We start from the raw sequence: 18,502 nt of genomic DNA, 5'->3' as shown, positions 1-18,502 counted from the left end.
TAGAACTAGGTTATCAGCACTGGATTTTATGAAAAAATTGATTTGTGCATTGTATCAGGACTAGCAGGACTGGGATCAAGTATGCAGACCCTGAGGGCTATGTGACAAGAAGTGCATTAAGAACTGTTGAGAATTTCCTTCTTTTGCAGTTAAAAAAAAAAAACAAAAAAAAACTGTTGAGAACCAAAGGCAGCCGCTTTCCTGTGTTGGGGAAGTCTGCCCCCATGTCAGCTTCCTTCTTTGTAACTGAGTGTGCCCCATGCAGTGATAGGGCCTAGAAGCTACACCTAAGCATTGCAATACTGTTGTTTTGTTTTGTTTTTAGACAGAGTCTCCCTCTGTCACCCATGCTGGAGTGCTGTGGCGTGATCTCAACTCACAGCAACCTCTACCTCCCGGGTTCAAGTGATGCCTCAGCCTCCCGAATAGCTGGGATTACAGGCGCCCGCCACCAAGCCCAGCTAATTTTTGTATTTTAATAGAGACAGGGTTTCACCATGTTGGGCCAGGCTGGTCTCAAACTCCTGACCTTAAGAAGTGATCTACCCGCCTCAGCCTCCCAAAGTGCTGGGATTACAGGCATGAGCCACCACGCCCAGCCGTATTAAAATACCTTCTAAAGGGCCAGGCATGGTGGCTCATGCCTGTAATCCCAGCACTTTGGGAGGCCAAGGCAGGCGGATCATGAGGTCAAGAAATCAAGACTCCTGGCCAACATGGTGAAACCCCGTTTCTACTAAAAATACAAAAATTAGCTGAGCATGGTGGCGCGTGCTTGTAGTCCCAGCTACTCAGGAGGCTGAGGCAGGAGAATTGCTTGAACCCGGGAGGTGGACTGCAGAGACCACCACTGCACTCCAGCCTGGCGACAGAGCGAGACTCCATCTCAAAAAAAAAAAAAAGAAATACCTTCTAAAAAAGACACTGATATGCTATACTGTGTTTTCTTCCTGGTATGCTTTCACCATGCTAGATAAACTTAATACTAGGTGAAAACCTATTACGTCCTGTGAGTCAGACAGTCTGAATTTCAGACAATTCGTGGCTATGTACTTTTAATATTGTTGTTGTTGTTTTGTTTGTTTTTTTGTTTTTAAGAGACGAGGTCTCACTCTGTTGCCCAGGTTGGAATGCAGTGGACTATCATTGTTCATTGCAACCTTGCATTCCTGAGCTCAAGTAATCCTCCCATCTCAATCTCCCAGGTAGCTAAGACTACAGGTATGCAACACTGCAACTAGTTAATTTTTTAATGTAATGTTTTGTTTTTTTTTTAAGGGACAGGATCTTTCTTTGCTGTCCAGGCTAGTGTGCAGTGGTGTGATTGTACTTCTGCGAGTTTGAGTTGAGCCTAAAACTCCTGGGCTCAAGTGATCTTCCTGCCTTAACCACCCCAGTAGCTGGGACTACAGACATACCACCATGCCTCGCTAATTTTTTAAAATTTTTTGTGGAGACATGATCTCACTCTGTTGCCCCAGCTGATCTGAAATGCCTGGCCTCAAACAGTCCTCCTACCTCAGCCTCCCAAAGTGTTGGGATTACAGATGTGAGCCACTGCAGCCTTCACTGCTTTCTTTTTTTTTTGGAGACGGAGTCTCGCTCTGTCGCCCAGGCTGGAGTGCAGTGGCACGATCTCGGCTCACTGCAAACTCCGCCTCCCGGGTTCATGCCATTCTCCTGCCTCAGCCTCCCAAGTAGCTGGGACTACAGGCGCCCACCACCACGCCCGGCTAATTTTTTGTAGTTTTAGTAGAGACGGGGTTTCACCGTGTTACCCAAGATGGTCTCGATCTCCTGACCTCGTAATCCGCCCGCCTCAGCCTCCCAAAGTGCTGGGATTACAAGCGTGAGCCACTGCGCCCGGCCAACTGCTTTTTTTTTTTTTTTTGCGGTGGAGTCTCGCTCTGTCGCCCAGGCTGGAGTGCAATGGCGCTATCTCGGCTCACTGCGAGCTCTGCTTCCCGGGTTCATGCCATTCTCCTGCCTCAGCCTCCCGAATAGCTGGGACTACAGGTGCCCGCCACCACGCCCAGCTAATTTTTTGTGTGTTTTTAGTAGAGACGGGGTTTCACTGTGTTAGCCAGGATGGTCTTGATCTCCTGACCTCGTGATCCACCCGCCTCGGCCTCCCAAAGTGCTGGGATTACAAGCATGAGCCACCGTGCCCAGCCCTGCTTTTTTAACTATGGTAAAATTTATCATCTTAACAATTATAGTTCAGTGGCATTAAGTACATTAACACTGCTGTGCAGTCATTACCACTATCCTCTCAAATGTTTTCATCTTCCCAAACTGTTGCTCTGTACTCATACACATTGCCATGTTACTCTTTATAACCAAAAATAAAATAATATAAACTTTTAAAACTAAAAGGCATTTAAGAGAATAAAAACTCACCCATGATCACTTGTTATATTATGTGACCTTTTAGTCTCTGCCCTAATTCTTACACATTTTTGTTTTATTATTTTATTTATTTATTTATTTGTTTGTTTGTTATATTTGAGACAGAGTGTTGCTCTGTTGCCAGGCTGGAGTGCAGTGGTGCGATCTCGGCTCACTGCAACCTCCACCTCCTGGGTTCAAGCGATTCTCCTGCCTCAGCCTCCTGAATAGCTGGGATTACAGGGGCGCACCACTACACCCGGCTAATTTTTTTTCTTTTTTTTTTTGGTATTTTACTAGAGACAGAGTTTCACCATATTGGCCAGGATGGTCTTGATCTCCTGACCTCATGATCGGCCCACCTCGGCCTCCCAAAATGCTGGGATTACAGGCATGAGCCACTGTGCCCAGCCTATTATTTTATTTATTTGTCTTTTTTCTGAGACGGAGTCTTGCTCTGTTGCCCAAGCTGGAGTGCACTGGCACGATCTTGGCTCACTGCAGCCTCCTTGGGTTCAAGCAATTCTCGTGCCTCAGCCTCCTAAGTAGCTGGGATTACAGGCACACACCACCACACCTGGCTAATTTTTGTTTTTTTTGTTTTTTTCTAGTAGACACGGTTTTCACCATGTTGGCCGGGCTGGCCTCAAACTCCTGACCTCAGGTGATCTGCCCACCTTGGCCTCCCAAAGTGTTGGGATTATAGGCATGAGCCACCATGCCCGGCCTCTTACACATTTTTGTAGGGGTGTTGTAAGTATACATACAGTAGACTTGAGGTTTTTGTTAAGTTCAATATTCCAAGCTGTGAACATCCAAAAGTGATTTTTAAGTTCTTTTTTTTTTTTTTTTTTTTGAGATGGAGTTTCACTCTTGTTGCCCAGGCTGGAGTGCAATGGCGCTGTCTTGGCTCACTGCAACCTCTGACTCCTGGGTTCCAGTGATTCTCCTGCCTCAGCCTCCCAAGTACCTGGGATTACAGGCGCCCATCACCACACCCAGCTAATTTTTGTATTTTTAGAAGAGATGGGGTTTTACCACGTTGTTCAGCTGGTCTCGAACTCCTGACCTCAGGTGATCCACCTGCCTTGGCCTCCCAAAGTGCTGGAATTACAGGCGTGAGCCACCCCGCCCAGCCAATTTTTAAGTTCTATAACTTCTACTAATATGTAACTTGACTCTTGACTAACCCATGAAGAATAATCCTGTGTGCTGTTAAGGCTAATATATATGGAGTCAGATGCTTCATTTATAAGAAAACCATATTGATTTCTGATCATCTGCATTAGCTTAATGTTTCATCTACTCAAATGATGAACATTTAATAAGTTCTTGGCATGGTTCTAGCATTTTACATGTAGTATTATTTACTCTCTATAATAGCCCTGTAAAGTAGGTTCTACAATTATCCTCATTTTGAAGATGAGTAAACAACTTTTGATATTTTAAGTAATTTCCCAATATCATATCACTAATAAATGATGAAGCAGGTTTCAAACCTGGACAACCTGGCTCCAAAGTCCATGCTCATAATCACTATGCTTTTATTACTCTCAAATATATGAGTTGTGAAATAATAAGTACTTTTTCTTTTTGAAAAATGCCCCCAAAAAGAAAGCTATGTATAAGTCTGAATTTAGTGATTTTCAGGAGCCTAGAGTTATTTATCTCACAAAAAGCAAGGATCAACTACTTGATTTTTGCCTGTGATATTTATTCTTAAGACTGATTATTAAGGCATTAAGAAACTTAATAGGTACTATTACCTTTGAATAACTTGTTTATGGATATTTTTCCAGTGTTCCTTATCTGAATCCGTTCCTAATTTAGGGTCCAGAGTCTTCAGAGCAACGCCAGCAACATTCACCCCACTCCATAAGGGCACTAAAAAATACAGATCTCAAAATAAACTCTTCTTCCCAATATTGCATCAGGAGTTTGAGTTCAGTGTTGTTTTTTTAAGTTAGGTTGCACCTGATATGGTTCAGATGTTTGTCCCCTCCAAATCTCATGTTGAAATGTAACCCCTAGTGTTGGGGGTGGGAAGTGTCTGATCATGGGTGCAGATCCCTCATGAATAGCTTAGCATCATCCCCTGTTGATGAGTGAGTTTTCACTCTGAGTTCATGTGAGATTTGGTTGTTTAAAAGTGTATGGCACCTCCTCTCTCTCTCTTGTTTCCACCCTCACCATGTGATACATCTACTCCTCCTTTGCCTTCTGCCATGATTGCAAGCTTCCTGAGGCCCTCATCAAGAGCATATCTTGGAGCCATGCCTGTATAACCTGCAGAAGCACAAGCTAAATTAAACCTCTTTTCTTTATAAATTACTCAGCCTCAGGTATTTCTTTTTTTTTTTTCTTTTTCACTCAGGCTGCAGCATAGTGGCTTGATCTCAGCTCACTGCAACCTCCACCTCCCAGGTTCAAGGGATTCTTCTGTTTCAGCCTCCCGAGCAGCTGGGATTACAGGTGTGTGCCACCACACCCAGCTTTTTTTTTGTATTTTTAGTAGAGATGGGGTTTCGCTATGTTGGCCAGGCTGGTCTTAAACTCCTGGCCTCAAGTGATCCACACGCATTGGCTTCCAAAAGTGCTGGGATTACAGGCATGAGCCACTACTCCTGGCCAGGTATTTCTTTTTCTTTTTTCTTTTTTTTTTTTTTTTGAGATGGAGTCTTGCTCTGTCGCCCAGGCTAGAGTGCAGTGGCGCAATCTCGGCTCACTGCAAGCTCCACCTCCCGGGTTCACGCCATTCTCCTGCCTCAGCCTCCCAAGTTGCTGGGACTACAGATGCCCACCACAACGCCTGGCTAATTTTTTGTATTTTCAGTAGAGACAGGGTTTCACTGTGTTAGCCAGGATGGTCTCAATCTCCTGACCTCGTGATCCGCCCACCTCTGCCTCCCAAAGTGCTGGGATTACAGGCGTGAGCCACCGTGCCCGGTCCTGGCCAGGTATTTCTTTACAGCAACACAAAAATGGCCTAAAATACCACCTTACACCATACATAAAAATAGGTTTCAAATGTATAAAAGAGGGAAATGTAAGAAATAAAATTATAAGGTTGTTAGAAAATATGTAGTAGATTTATAATTGTGTGGTATAGAAGGCATTTTTAAGCAACATACTTTTTTTAAGCAATATGCAAAATGCAGCATAAACAAAGAAAAAGATAAGAAAGATAAAATATAAGCAATTAGAGGGAAAAGAATATCAAATTAATACCATACTTCTCAATAGTAAACAAAGAGCCAAGGAGGAATAACTGTCAAACTAGAATCTCACATCCAATTAACCTGTCATTCCAGAATAAGATGAGACTAAAACAGTCATATAAACAACACCAACAGGATAGAGTTCAGGAAGAAATAAATTGAATCCAGGCGAAGAAATTAGATGGAGAAAATAAAGATAAGCAATACAACTGGCAAACCTGTAAATTAAACAAGTATTAACTATTCAAATAATAATAATTATAACCAGTTTGGGGGATATAAGAACAGTATGGATACAGAAAAGGAATTAATAATTACATGTGTGACAGAAAGAAGATGGTGTCAACATCATAAAAAAGACGATGATCAAACTAAAAGCATTCTAAGATCTTTGTATTATCCCAGCCGGGCACAGTGGCTCATGCCTATAATCCCAGCACTTTGGGAGGCTGTGGCGGGTGGATCACCTGAGGTCAGGAGTTTGAGACCAGCCTGACCAACATGGCAAAACCCTGTCTCTACTAAAAATACAAAATTAGTCGGGTGTGGTGGCGCATGCCTGTAATCCCAGCTACTGAGGAGGCTGAGGCAGGAGAATCACTTGAACTCAGGAGGCAGAGGTTGTGGTGAGCCGAGATCGTGCCATTGCACTCCAGCCTGGGCAACAAGAGCGAAACTCTGTCTCAAAAAAAAAAAAAAAAAACCCTTGTATTATCCCAAAGGAGAGTAAATAAATTTATCATCTGAGGTCAAGTATGAACGTTAAAAATTTATAACCATTTATAAGGTAAGTGTATAATTCAAAGTATTAGAGGAAATTAAAGAAAGTAGATCCAATGGAAAGCAGAAAAAGAGAAAGGAAACCGAAAAATCATGCTAAATAGAATACTAAATATGTTCAAATTAATACTAATCAGAATATACTGTTTTCTAAAAATAAAGTTATAGAATATTAAATGTGAGAAATTAAAATATACCAGAGAAAATTAGTTTTAATGACCTTCAGGAAAAATAACACAAGCCAACAGGGTCAAAGTAAGGCTCTGGTTGAAGAAATATTTGTCCAAATCAAATAAAGTATTTGTTATATTATGGCTCTTGGATTATAAAGAAAAGGGCACTCTAAATGTTTTGAATAAATAAATGAATGTTTGAACAAATGGTCTTTATTCTCAGTTGGTTTATTGCCATTATGGAAAGAAGATTTACATACATGACACAATTAAGGAACACTAAAAAGTATAAAGTTCTAACCATGTAGCAGAGACTAAATGTTTAAATTCAGTAAAGAGAGAGGTTGGTGTGGCCTGAATAGTTAAAATCACATATTATTTCATTTATATGAAAAATCTGGAATAAATAAATCTACAGAGTGAGAAAGTAGATTAGTGGTTGCCTGGGGCTAGGGTAGGGGAAAAAATGTGGATTTCATTTTGGGCTGATGAAAAGATTCTGTATTTAGACTGTGGTGATGTTAGTACAACCCTGTGAATATACCAGAAACTCATGAATTCTGTAATTTGCTGGTTGAATTTTATGGTATGTGAATTGTATTAGTCCATTCTCACATTGCTATAAAGAAATACTTGAGACTAGGCAACTTACAAAGAAAAGAGGTTCAACTGGCTCACAATTCTGCAAGCTGTACAGGAAGCACAATGCTGGCATCTGCTTGCCTTCCTGGGAGGCCTCAGGAAACTTTCAATCATGGAAGAAGGCGAAGGGGAAGCAGGAGTGTCTTATATGGCTACAGCAGGAGAAGGAGGGAGAAAGGGGGGTGGTGCCACACCCTTTTAAACAACCATATCTCACAAGAACTCACTATTGTGAAAACAGTACTACAGCAGATGGTGTTAACCATGACAACCTGCCTCCATGATCCAACCACCTCCCACCAGGCCCCAGCTCCCACACTGGGGATTACAATTCAACATGAGATTTGGGCAGGGACACAGATCCAAACCATATCATGAATTATGTCTTAATAAAGCTGTTTAAAAAAATCACAATAAATAAAAAAGTATTACAGATAAGAGAAACACTCATATTGACTATTAAAACAGCTATATGCTTTGTGGACTATTTTATGAAAGATAGCTAAATCAATGCTGCAAAAGATTGAAACTAAAGGAATAGTAAAAGTTACACCAGGGAAATACCAACAAAATTAAACTTATACAACTATATTAATATCAGGAAAAAAACTTTAAAGGAAATAAGTATTAGTAGAGATAAGAAGGGTAGTCACATAATAATAATAGATTTATACTTACCACTAGAATCACCATGTTCTCCAATAATCCAACCATGGCAGCTTGTGGGGTGGACACCCAACTTTTCTCCAATTAAGTAACGGAAACGGGCAGAGTCTAGATTACAACCACTTCCAATTACACGAGTTACAGGTAAGCCACTTATCTTCCAGACTATATATGTCAAAATATCCACTAAGAAGAAAAATTTCATGTTAGAAAAAGATTCATCGTAACTTAAAAAAAATTTTTTTTTCCTGAATACATAGATGAATTGTTTTAGAGTCAAATACAGATTTACTACAAAGTGAAGCAAATCACTGGCTGGGTGCGGTGGCTCATGTCTGGGAGGCTTAGGTAGGTGGATCACTTGAGGCCAGGACTTTGAAACCAGCCTGGCCAACATGGTGAAACTGTCTCTACCAACAAATACAAAAATTAGCCAGACGTGGTGGCACACACCTGCATTCCCAGCTACTTGGGAGGCTAAGAAGGAACCGAAACCAACCTTGGTAATATAACAAAATAAGGCTCGTCAACACCCCCCAAAAATCACACAAGTTCACAAGCAATGGATCCAAACCAAGAAGAAATCCCTGGTTTACCTGAAAAAGAATTTAGGAGGTTAGCTATTCAGCTAATCAGGGAGGGACCAGAGAAAGGCAAAGCCCAATGCAAGGAAATAAAAAAAAAGATACAAGAAGTGAAGGGAGAAATATTCATGTAAATAAACAGCTTAAAGAAAAAAACAATAAAAAATTCAGGAAACTTTGGACACACTTTTAGATATGTGAAATGCTCTGGAAAGTCTCAGCAATAGAATTGAACAAGTAGAAGAAAGAAATTCAGAGCTCAAAGACAAGGTCTTCAAATTAACCCAATTCAACAAGGACAAAGAAAAAGAAGAAGAAGATATGAACAAAGCCTCCAGGACGTCTGGGATTACGATAAACAACCAAACCTAAGAATAATCGGTGTTCCTGAGGAAGAAGACAATTCTAAAAGCTTAGAAAACATATCTGGTATTTGGGGAGATAATCAAGGAAAACCTCCTGGCCTTGCTAGAGACCTAGACATGCAAATACAAGAAGCACAAAGGACACCTGGGAAATTCATCGCAAAAAGATCTTTGCCTAGCACACTGTCATCAGGTTACCCAAAGTTAAGACAAAGGAAAGAATCTTAAGAGCTGTGAGACAGAAGCACCAGGTAACCTATAAAGAAAAACCTATCAAATTAACAGCAGATTTCTCAGCAGAAACCCTACAACCTAGAAGGTATTTGGGCCCTATCTTCAGCCTCCTCAAACAAAACAATTATCAGCCAAGAATGTTGTATCCAGTGAAACTAAGAATCATATATGAAGGAAAGATACAGTCATTTTCAGACAAACAAATGCTGAGAGAATTTGCCACTACCAAGCCACCACTATAGGAACTGCTAAATGGAGCTCTAAATCTTGAAACAAATCCTGGAAACACATCACAACAGAACCTCTTTTTTTTTTTTTTTTTTTCCTTTTTTTGAGATGGAGTCTTGCTCTGTCGCCCAGGCTGGAGTGCAGTGGCATGATCTCAGCTCACTGCAACCTCTGCCTCCCAGGTTCAAGCAATTCTCCTGCCTCAGCCTACCGAGTAGCTGGGACTACAGGTGCCCACCACCATGCCCAGCTAATTTTTGTGGTTTTAGTAGAGACAGGGTTTCACTATGTTGGGCAGGCTGGTCTTGAACTCCTGACCTCAGGTGATCCGCCCACCTTGGCCTCCCAAAATGCTGGGATTACAGGCACGAGCCACTGTGCCTGGCCCTGAACTTCCTTAAAGCATAAATCACACAGGACCTATAAAACAAAAACACAAGTTAAAAAGCAAAAACAAACATACAAACAAAAACCCAAAGTACACAGGCAACAAAAAGCATGATGAATACAATGGTACCTTGCATTTCAATACTAACACTGAATGTAAATGGCCTAAATGCTCCACTTAAAAGATACAGAACTGCAGAATGGAAAAGAACTAACCAACCGTCTGCTGTCTTCAGGAGACTCACCTAACATACAAGGACTCACATAAACTTAAAGGGGTGGAAAAAGGCATTTCATGCAAATGGACACCAAAAGTGAGCTGGGGTAGATATTCTTATATCAGACAAACTTTAAAGCAACAGCGGTTAAAAGAGACAAAGAGGGACATTATATAATGGTAAAAGGCCTTGTCCAACAGGAAAATATCACAGTCCTAAACATATATGCACCTAACACTGGAGCTCCCAAATTTATAAAAGATTTACTAATAAACCTAAGAAATAAGACAGACAGCAACACAATAATAGTGGGGGACTTCAATACTCCGCTAACAGCAATAGACAGGTCATCAAGACAGAAAGTCAACAAAGAAACAGTGGATTTAAACTATACCTTGGAACAAATGGATTTAACAGATCTATACAGAACATTTCATCCAACAACCACAGAATACACATTCTATTCAACAGCACATGGAACTTTCTCCAAGACAGACCATATGATAGGCCATAAAATGAGCCTCAATAAATTTAAGAAAATTGAAATTATATCAAGCACTCTCAGACCACAGTGGAATAAAACTGGAAATCAACTCCAAAAGGAACTTTCAAAACCATGCAAATACATGGAAATTAAATAACCTGCTCCTGAATGAGCACTGGGTCAAAAAAGAAATCAAGATAGAAATTAAAAATTCTTCTAACTGAATGATGGTAATGACAAAACCTATCAAAACCACTAGGATACAGCTAAGGCGATGCCAAGAGGAAAGTTCATAGCCCTAAATGCCTACGTCAAAAAGTCTGAAAGATCACAAAAGACAATCTAAGGTCACACCTCAAGGAACTAGAGAAACAAGAACAAACCAAACCCAAACCCAGCAGAAGAAAGGAAATAACCAAGATCAGAGCAGAACTAAATGAAATTGAAACAAAAAAGTACAAAAGATAAATGAAACAAAAAGCTGGTTCTTTGAAAAGATAAATCAAATTGATAGACTATTAGCAAGATTAACCAAGAAAAGAAGAGAGCAGGCCGGGTACAGTGGCTCACACATGTAATCCCAGCACTTTGGGAGGTGAGGCGGGTGGATCACCTGAGGTCAGGAGTTCCAGACGAGCCTGGCCAACGTGATGAAACCCTGTCTGTACTAAAAATTTAAAAATTAGCTGGGCATGGTGGTGGGCACCTGTAACCCCAGCTACTCGGGAGGCTGAGGTGGGAGAATCACTTGAACCCGGGAGGTGGAGGTTGCAGTGAGCCGAAATTGCGCCCTTACACTCCAGCCTGGGTGAAACAGCAAAACTCCATTACAAAAAAAAAAAAAGAGCAAATCCAAATAACCTCATTAAGAAATGAAACAGGAGATATTACAACTGACACCACTGATCATTCAAGGCTGCTATGAACACCTTTGCGCACATAAACTAGAAAACCTAGAAGAGATGGATAAATTCCTGGAAATATATAACCTTCCTAGCTTAAATCAGGAATAATTAGATACCCTGAATAGACCAATAACAAGCAGCGAGATTGAAATGGTAATTAAAAATTACCAACAAAAAGAAGTCCAGGATCAGATAGATTCACAGCAGAATTCTACCAGACACTCAAAGAAGAATGGGTACCAATCCTTTTGACACTATTCCACAAAACAGAGAAAGAAGGAATCTTCCCTAATTCATTCTATGAAGCCAGTATCACCCTAATACCAAAATCAGGGAGGGACATAACCAAAAATGAAAACTACAGACCGATATCCTTCATGAACATAGATGCTAAAATCCTTAACAAAATACTAGCTAACCGAATCCAAAAACATACCAAAAAGATAATCCACCATGATCAAGTGGGTTTCCTGCCAGGGATGCAGGGATGGTTCAACATACACAAGTCAATAAACATGCTATACCACATAAACAGAATTAAAAACAAAAATCACATGATCATCTCAATAGATGCAGAAAAACCATTCAACAAAATCCAGCATCCCTTCATGATTAAAACCCTCAGCAAAATCAGCATACAAGGGACATCCTTAATGGAATAAAAGCCATCTATGGGATGGGCACAGTGGCTCACACCTGTAATTCCAGCACTTTGGGAGGCTGAGGCATGTGGATCACCTGAGGTCAGGAGTTCAAGACTAGCCAGACCAATATGGTGAAACCCTGTCTCTACTAAAAATACAAAAAATAGCTGGGTGTGGTGATATACACCTGTGGTCCCAGCTACTTGGGAGGCTGAGGCAGGAGAATTCCTTGAACCCGGGAGGCAGAGGTTGCACCAGACTCTGTCTCAAAAAAAAAAAAAAAAAAAAAAAAGCCATCTATGGCAAAACCACAGCCAATATAATACTGAATGGGGGAAAAGTTGAAAACATTCCCTCTGAGAACAGGAACAAGACAAGGATGCCCACTCTCACCACTCCTCTTCAACATACTACTGGAAGTCCTAGCCAGAGCAATCAGACAAGAGAAAGAAATAAAGGGCATCCAAATCGGTAAAGTGGAAGTCAAACTGTCCCTGTTTGATCATTTACCTTGAAAACTCTGGCTGGGTGCTGTGGCTCACGCCTGTAATCCCAGCACTTTGGGAGGCCGAGGCAGGCAGATCACCTGAGGTCAGGAGTTTGAGACCAGCCTGGCCAACATGGTGTAACCTCGTCTTTACTAAAAATACAAATACAAAAATTAGCCAGGAGTGGTGGTGTGCACCTGCAGTCCCAGCAACATGGGAGGCTGAACAGGAGAATCGCTTGAACCCACGACAAGGAGGTTGTGGTGAGCCAAGGTCATGCCACTGCATTCCAGCCTGGGACACAGAGCAAGACTCCATCTCAAAAACAAAAAACCAAAAACACACACACAAACACACACAATGATATTGGATTGGCTAAAATTTATTTTATTTTATTTATTTATTTTTATTTTTATTTTTTGAGACAGAGTTTCACTCTTGTTGCCCAGGCTGGAATGCAATGGTGCGATCTCAACTCACCACAACCTCCACTTCCCAGGTTCAAGTGATTCTCCTGCCTCAGCCTCTTGAGTAGCTGGAATTACAGGCATGCACCACCACACACCTGGCTAATTTTTATTTTTAGTAGAGATGGGGTTTCACTACGTTGGCCAGGCTAGTCTTGAACTCCTGACCTCAGGTGATCCACCTACCTTAGGCTCCCAAAGTGTTGCGGGGATTACAGGTGTGAGCCACCATGCCTGGCCTGGATTGGCTAAAATTTAAAACTGCTTTTTTGTTTTTTTGTTTTTTTGTTTTTGAGACAAGTTTTCACTCTGCCACTCAGGCTGGAGTGCAGTGGCACAACCACAGCTCACTGCAGCCCAGACCTCCCAGGCTTATGCAATCTTCATACCCAGCTTTTTTACTTTATTTTATGTACAGACAAGGTCTCCCTATGTTGCCCACACTGGTCTCAAACTCCTAGGCTCAAGCGATCCTTCTGCCTCAGCCTCCCAAAGTGTGAGGATTACAGGCATGAGCCACAATGCCCAACCTGTTTGGTAATTTCTGATAGAGTTAAACATATACCTACCATATAACCCACCTATGTTACTCCCAGGTATTTGTCCAAGAGAAATAAAGACTTATGACCACACAAATACTTACATACAAATTATGATATCAGTTTCATTCATAATAGCCCAAAACTGGAAATAACCTTAATATGTTTCAACAGATGAATAAACAAAATAGCATTTTAAATGTATAAACAATGGCTGGGTGCAATAGCTCACATCTGTAATCCCAGCACTTTGGGAGGCCAAGGCGAGTAGACTGCCTGAGCTTAGGAGTTCCAGACCAGACTGGACAAAATAGTGAAACCCCACTTCTTCCAAAAATACAAAAATTAGCTGGGTGTGGTGGGACATGCCTGTGGTCCCAGCTACTGGGGAGCCTGAGGTGGGAGGATCGATTGAGCCTGTGAGGCAGAGGTTACAGTGCGCCAAGATTATGCCACTGCAATCCAACCTCGAGTGAGACAGAGGTTGAGTGACACCCCATCTCAGAGTGAGACCCCATCTCAAACAAACAAACAAAAATGTATAAACAAAAGAATACTTTGGCACTAAAAAAGGAACAATATGATACACTCAATAATATGGATGAATCCCAAAATAATTATGCTGGGTTAAAGAAGTCAGGCAGAAAAAATTACATTCAGCATGATTCCATTCATATAAAATTCCAGAAAATGGGGCCAGAGGTGGAATGAGAGATGAACTGCAAGGAGGCACAAGAAAACTTTCAGAGGTAACTGAAATGTTTTGTATCTTGATCATGGTGGTAGTTTCATGAGTGATTACATTTATCAAAACTCATTGCATTATATACTTTAAATGAATGCAATTTATTGTACATAAATGTTACCTCAATGAAGTTGATTCTTTTAAAGGAATGGTATGGAAAGATCATCCTTATACAATAGAATGGAAGACAGAAAACTCACCTGGATTTGAAACAACAAGAATTTTACAATCAGGACTATAATGGACTATAGTAGGAATGATTGATTTCATTATAGCCACATTACGTTGGACCAGGGCAAGGCGAGTTTCTCCCTCCTGCTGCCTTGCACCTGCTGTGACAATAACTATTCTGGAGTTTGCAGATACACTGTAATCTAAAAAGGAAACAAAATACTATATTTGGATCAAGATTACCATAACCACTGTGCCTTAACTCCTTCAAACTCTATTGTATGTTCTTTTTTTTTTTTTTTTTTTTTTTTTTTTGAGACGGAGTCTTGCTCTGTCACCCAGGCTGGAGTGCAGTGGCGCAATCTCGGCTCACTGCAAGCTCCGCCTCCCAGGTTCATGCCATTCTCCTGCCTCAGCCTCTCCGAGTAGCTGGGACTACAGGCGCCCGCCACCATGCCCGGCTAATTTTTTTGTATTTTTAGTAGAGACGGGGTTTCGCCATGGTCTCGATCTCCTGACCTCATGATCCGCCCGCCTCGGCCTCCCAAAGTGCTGGGATTACAAGCGTGAGCCACCGCACCCAGCCGTATGTTCTTAGTATTATATTAAAGTATCCATGTACCTTTATGTCTGGCATTTTGGAGATGAACAGACTTTTCTAACCTGTATAATCTGAAGGAAGCCTTGTCACTATGACTTGCCAAATTTCACATAGCTACCTCAAAATTTTTTATAATAATAGAAACTAACATCCCCTTTTGCCCAAATTCCCATGTGTTATGAAGGCCCAAGGCAATGAAAGTCAGCTCTCTGCCTTCTTAGAAACACCAAAATGAGGCCGGGCACAGTGGCTCACGCCTGTAATCCCAGAACTTTGGGAGGCCAAGGCGGGCAGATCACGAGGTCAAGAGATCAAGACCATCTTGGCCAACATGGTAAAATCCTGTCTCTACTAACAATACAAAAATTAGCTGGGACTGGCGGCACATGCCTGTAGTCTCAGCTACTTGGGAGGCTGAGGCAGGAGAATCGCTTGAACCTGGGAGGCAGAGGTTGAAGTGAACAAAGATCGTGCCACTGCACTCCAGCCTGGTGAGTGCATCTCAAAAAAAAAAAAAAGAAAGACCAAAATGAATAAAGACTTAGAACTCTGAGAATTTATGTGTCTGTTTCAGGAGTCTAAGAGTGAGAATGTATTTACTTCTAATATTGTAAGGGACTGGGTTTGAAATCACAAACAAGTTCTTGACCCACACAAGAAAATAAACTACGTACTAAATGACCAGTTGTTTCACCTGTTGAATACAATGTCACTACTATGTAGCACTTACTAACTCATACTGGACTTCTTTTTTTTTTTTTTTCGAGATAGGGTCTCACTCTGTTGCCCAGGCTGGAGTATGGTGGTGCCATCTCAGCTCACTGCAACGTCTGCCTCTCAGGTTCAAGAGATTCTCCCACATCAGCCTCCTGAGTAGCTGGGACTATAGGCACGCACCATCACACACAGCTAAAATTTTATTTTTTGGTAGAGACGGGTTTTCACCATGTTGGCCAGGCTGGTTTCAAACTCCTGACCTCAACTGATCCACCTACCTCGGCCTCCTAAAGTGTTGGGATTACAGGCGTGAGCCACCACATGTGGCCTCATACTGGACTTTTTTAAAAAGCACTATATAGCTGAAGGCTATCTACCACATGGATGTAAAAAATTAGTTAAAATATCCTCTATATCTATCTCATCTCGACTTTTCATGTTCTTTTAGAAAATGAAATCTAATAGCTGGGCGTGGTGGCTCACACCTGTAATTCCAACACTTTGGAAGTTGAGGCTGGCGGATCACTTGAGGTCAGGAGTTCAAGACCAGCCTGACCAACATGTCTCTACTAAAAATACAAAAATTAGCCAGCCATGGTGGCATGCATCTGTAATCCCAGCTACTCAGGAGGCTGAGGCAGGAGAATGGCTTGAACCCAGGAGGCGGAGGTTGCAGTGAGCCCAGACAGTGCCACTGCACTCCAGCCTGTGTGACAGAGTGAGACTCTGTCTCAAAAAAAAAAAAAAAAAAAAAAAAAAAGGAAAGAAAGAAAAGAAAATGAAATCTACTTAATTTTTAAAATATTACATCTTCATTTATGGTGATTCTTGTATCTTTCTAATCCAAAAGAGAAGATAATTTATGAAATATGAACACTGTTGTTTTTCCTGCCCCAGTAAAGATTTTAACTAGAAAGGCAAACTTAGGAATTAGATGACGTTTCTGGCCAGGCACAGTGGCTCACACCTGTAATCCCAGCACTTTAGGAGGCCGAGATGGGTGGATCACTTGAGGTCAGGAGTTCAAGACCAGCCTAGCCAACATGGTGAAACCCCGTCTCTACTAAAACTACAAAAATTAGCTGGGCATGATGGCACATGCTGTAATCCCAGTTACTCAGGAGGCTAAAGCAGGAAAATCACTTGAACCTGGGAGGTGGAGGTTGCAGTGAGCCAAGATTGTGCCACTGCACTCCGGCCTAAGTAACAGAGCAAGACTCCATCTCAAAAAAAAAAAAATCTGGCTCCAAATTATCTTTACTAGCTTTATGTCTTATTTTTATGTCAGATTTTCCAGGTGCCCTGATCCTGTTAGTGCCATCATTTCTTTACCTGTTATTTATTTTTCTTTGTAAATATAACCACAAAGAAACCATAAACTACAGTGGTCTGGAGCAAAAGCTCTGAGGTCTAACTGCCAGTATTCCCAACTTTGCCACTTACTAGCTGTGTAACCGTGGACAATTACTTTGCCTACCCCTCTAACTCTCACTTCCTCATCTACAAGATCAAGCTAATAGCATTTTTTTGTTGTTATTTTGTTGTTTGTTTTTTTGAGGCACAATCTTGCTCTGTCACACAAGCTGGAGTGCAGTGGTGCGATCTCAGCTCACTGCAACCTCCGCCTCCCAGGTTCAAGCAATACCCTGCCTCAGCCTCCCAAGGAGCTGGGATTACAGGCACCCGCCACCACGCCCGGCTAATTTTTGTATTTTTAGTAGAGACGAGGTTTCACCATCTTGACCAGGCTGGTCTTGTACTCCTGACCTCATGATCTACCCGCCTCAGCCTCCCACAGTGCTGGGATTACAGGCATGAGCTACCACGCCCAGCCGCTAATAGCTTTTTAAAAAATATGGTTCTTAAGAAGATAACTTAGTGAGTTAATATACATTAAGTACTCAACAGTGTGTATTAAATGTTCAATAAATGTTAGCAATTAACATTATTATTAGTCAAGTACTTCTTCAAATACCAATTCCTCTGCTAGATATCCCCAAGTATTTATCATATCATTCATAAATGATATGTGGTTATATTTAGAAAGAAAAATAAACAACAGGTAAGGAAATGATGGCATTAACAGGATCAGGGCACCTGGAAAATCTGACATAAAAATAAGACATAAAGCCATCATATCATTCATTATTTATCATATCATTCATAAATATCACTTTCTTCACAGAATTTTTTTATAGCACTTACTGCCTATAATTATGAAAAAGTCCTTATAAGAGCGTATGTTATCTTCCCATGGTTATGTCTTATTTAAACCCCTAACTTAATCATAAGCACCATAATATTAATAATAGGTTCTGATTTCACTGATTTCACATTACTCCCTTCTTTCCACAAATATCTTTTTTTTTTTTTTTTGAGACAGAGTCTTGCTCTGTTACCCAGGCTGGAGTGGAGTGGCATGATCTTGGCTCACTGCAACCTATGCCTCTCTGGTTCAAGTGATTCTCCTGCTTCAGCCTCCCAAGTATCTGGGATTACAGGGACCCGCCACCATGCCCAGCTAATTTTTGTATCTTTAGTAGAAATGGGGTTTTGCCATGTTGGCCAGGTTGGTCTTGAATTCCTGACATCAGGTGATCCACCTGCCTTGGGCTCCCAAAGTGCTGGGATTACAGGCGTGAGCCACCACCCCTGGCCCATAAATATCTTAGCACCTTCTATGTTCCACGCACCTGGACTCATTGTACATATGAGATAATTTAAAATATCTGTGGAGCTGGGCATAGTAGTCCCAGCTACTTAGGAAGCTGAAGCAAGAGGGTCACTTGAACCCAGGAATTAGAGGCTGCAGTGCACTGTGATTGTGCCCATGAACTGTCATCTCTAAACTAAAAAGT

The 18,502-nt window shown here is 41.4% G+C and overlaps 1 protein-coding gene across 6 annotated transcripts in view; it reads right to left on the bottom strand.

The window, feature by feature from the left end:
- LDHC (lactate dehydrogenase C) overlaps positions 1–18,502 on the bottom strand; it is a 41,427-nt gene that overhangs the window by 8,952 nt on the left and 13,973 nt on the right. For 4 of the 6 annotated variants that reach the window (XM_003254298.3, XM_030829644.1, XM_030829647.1 and 1 more), the window contains 3 exons: positions 14,356–14,529; positions 7,880–8,053; positions 4,155–4,272 (listed from right to left, as the gene is read on the bottom strand). In XM_003254298.3, the coding sequence (XP_003254346.2) occupies positions 4,155–4,272; positions 7,880–8,053; positions 14,356–14,529 (466 nt within the window). The remainder of the gene's footprint in view (positions 1–4,154; positions 4,273–7,879; positions 8,054–14,355; positions 14,530–18,502) is intronic. The other 2 variants (XM_030829645.1, XM_030829646.1) reach the window with 2 other exon arrangements.

The sequence above is a fragment of the Nomascus leucogenys genome, chromosome 15 (genome assembly GCF_006542625.1).
Source record: "Nomascus leucogenys isolate Asia chromosome 15, Asia_NLE_v1, whole genome shotgun sequence".
Classification (NCBI taxonomy): Eukaryota; Metazoa; Chordata; class Mammalia; order Primates; family Hylobatidae; genus Nomascus; species Nomascus leucogenys.
The sequence above is the reverse complement of the archived record's forward strand: the minus strand, read 5'-3'. Positions and strand labels throughout refer to the sequence as shown.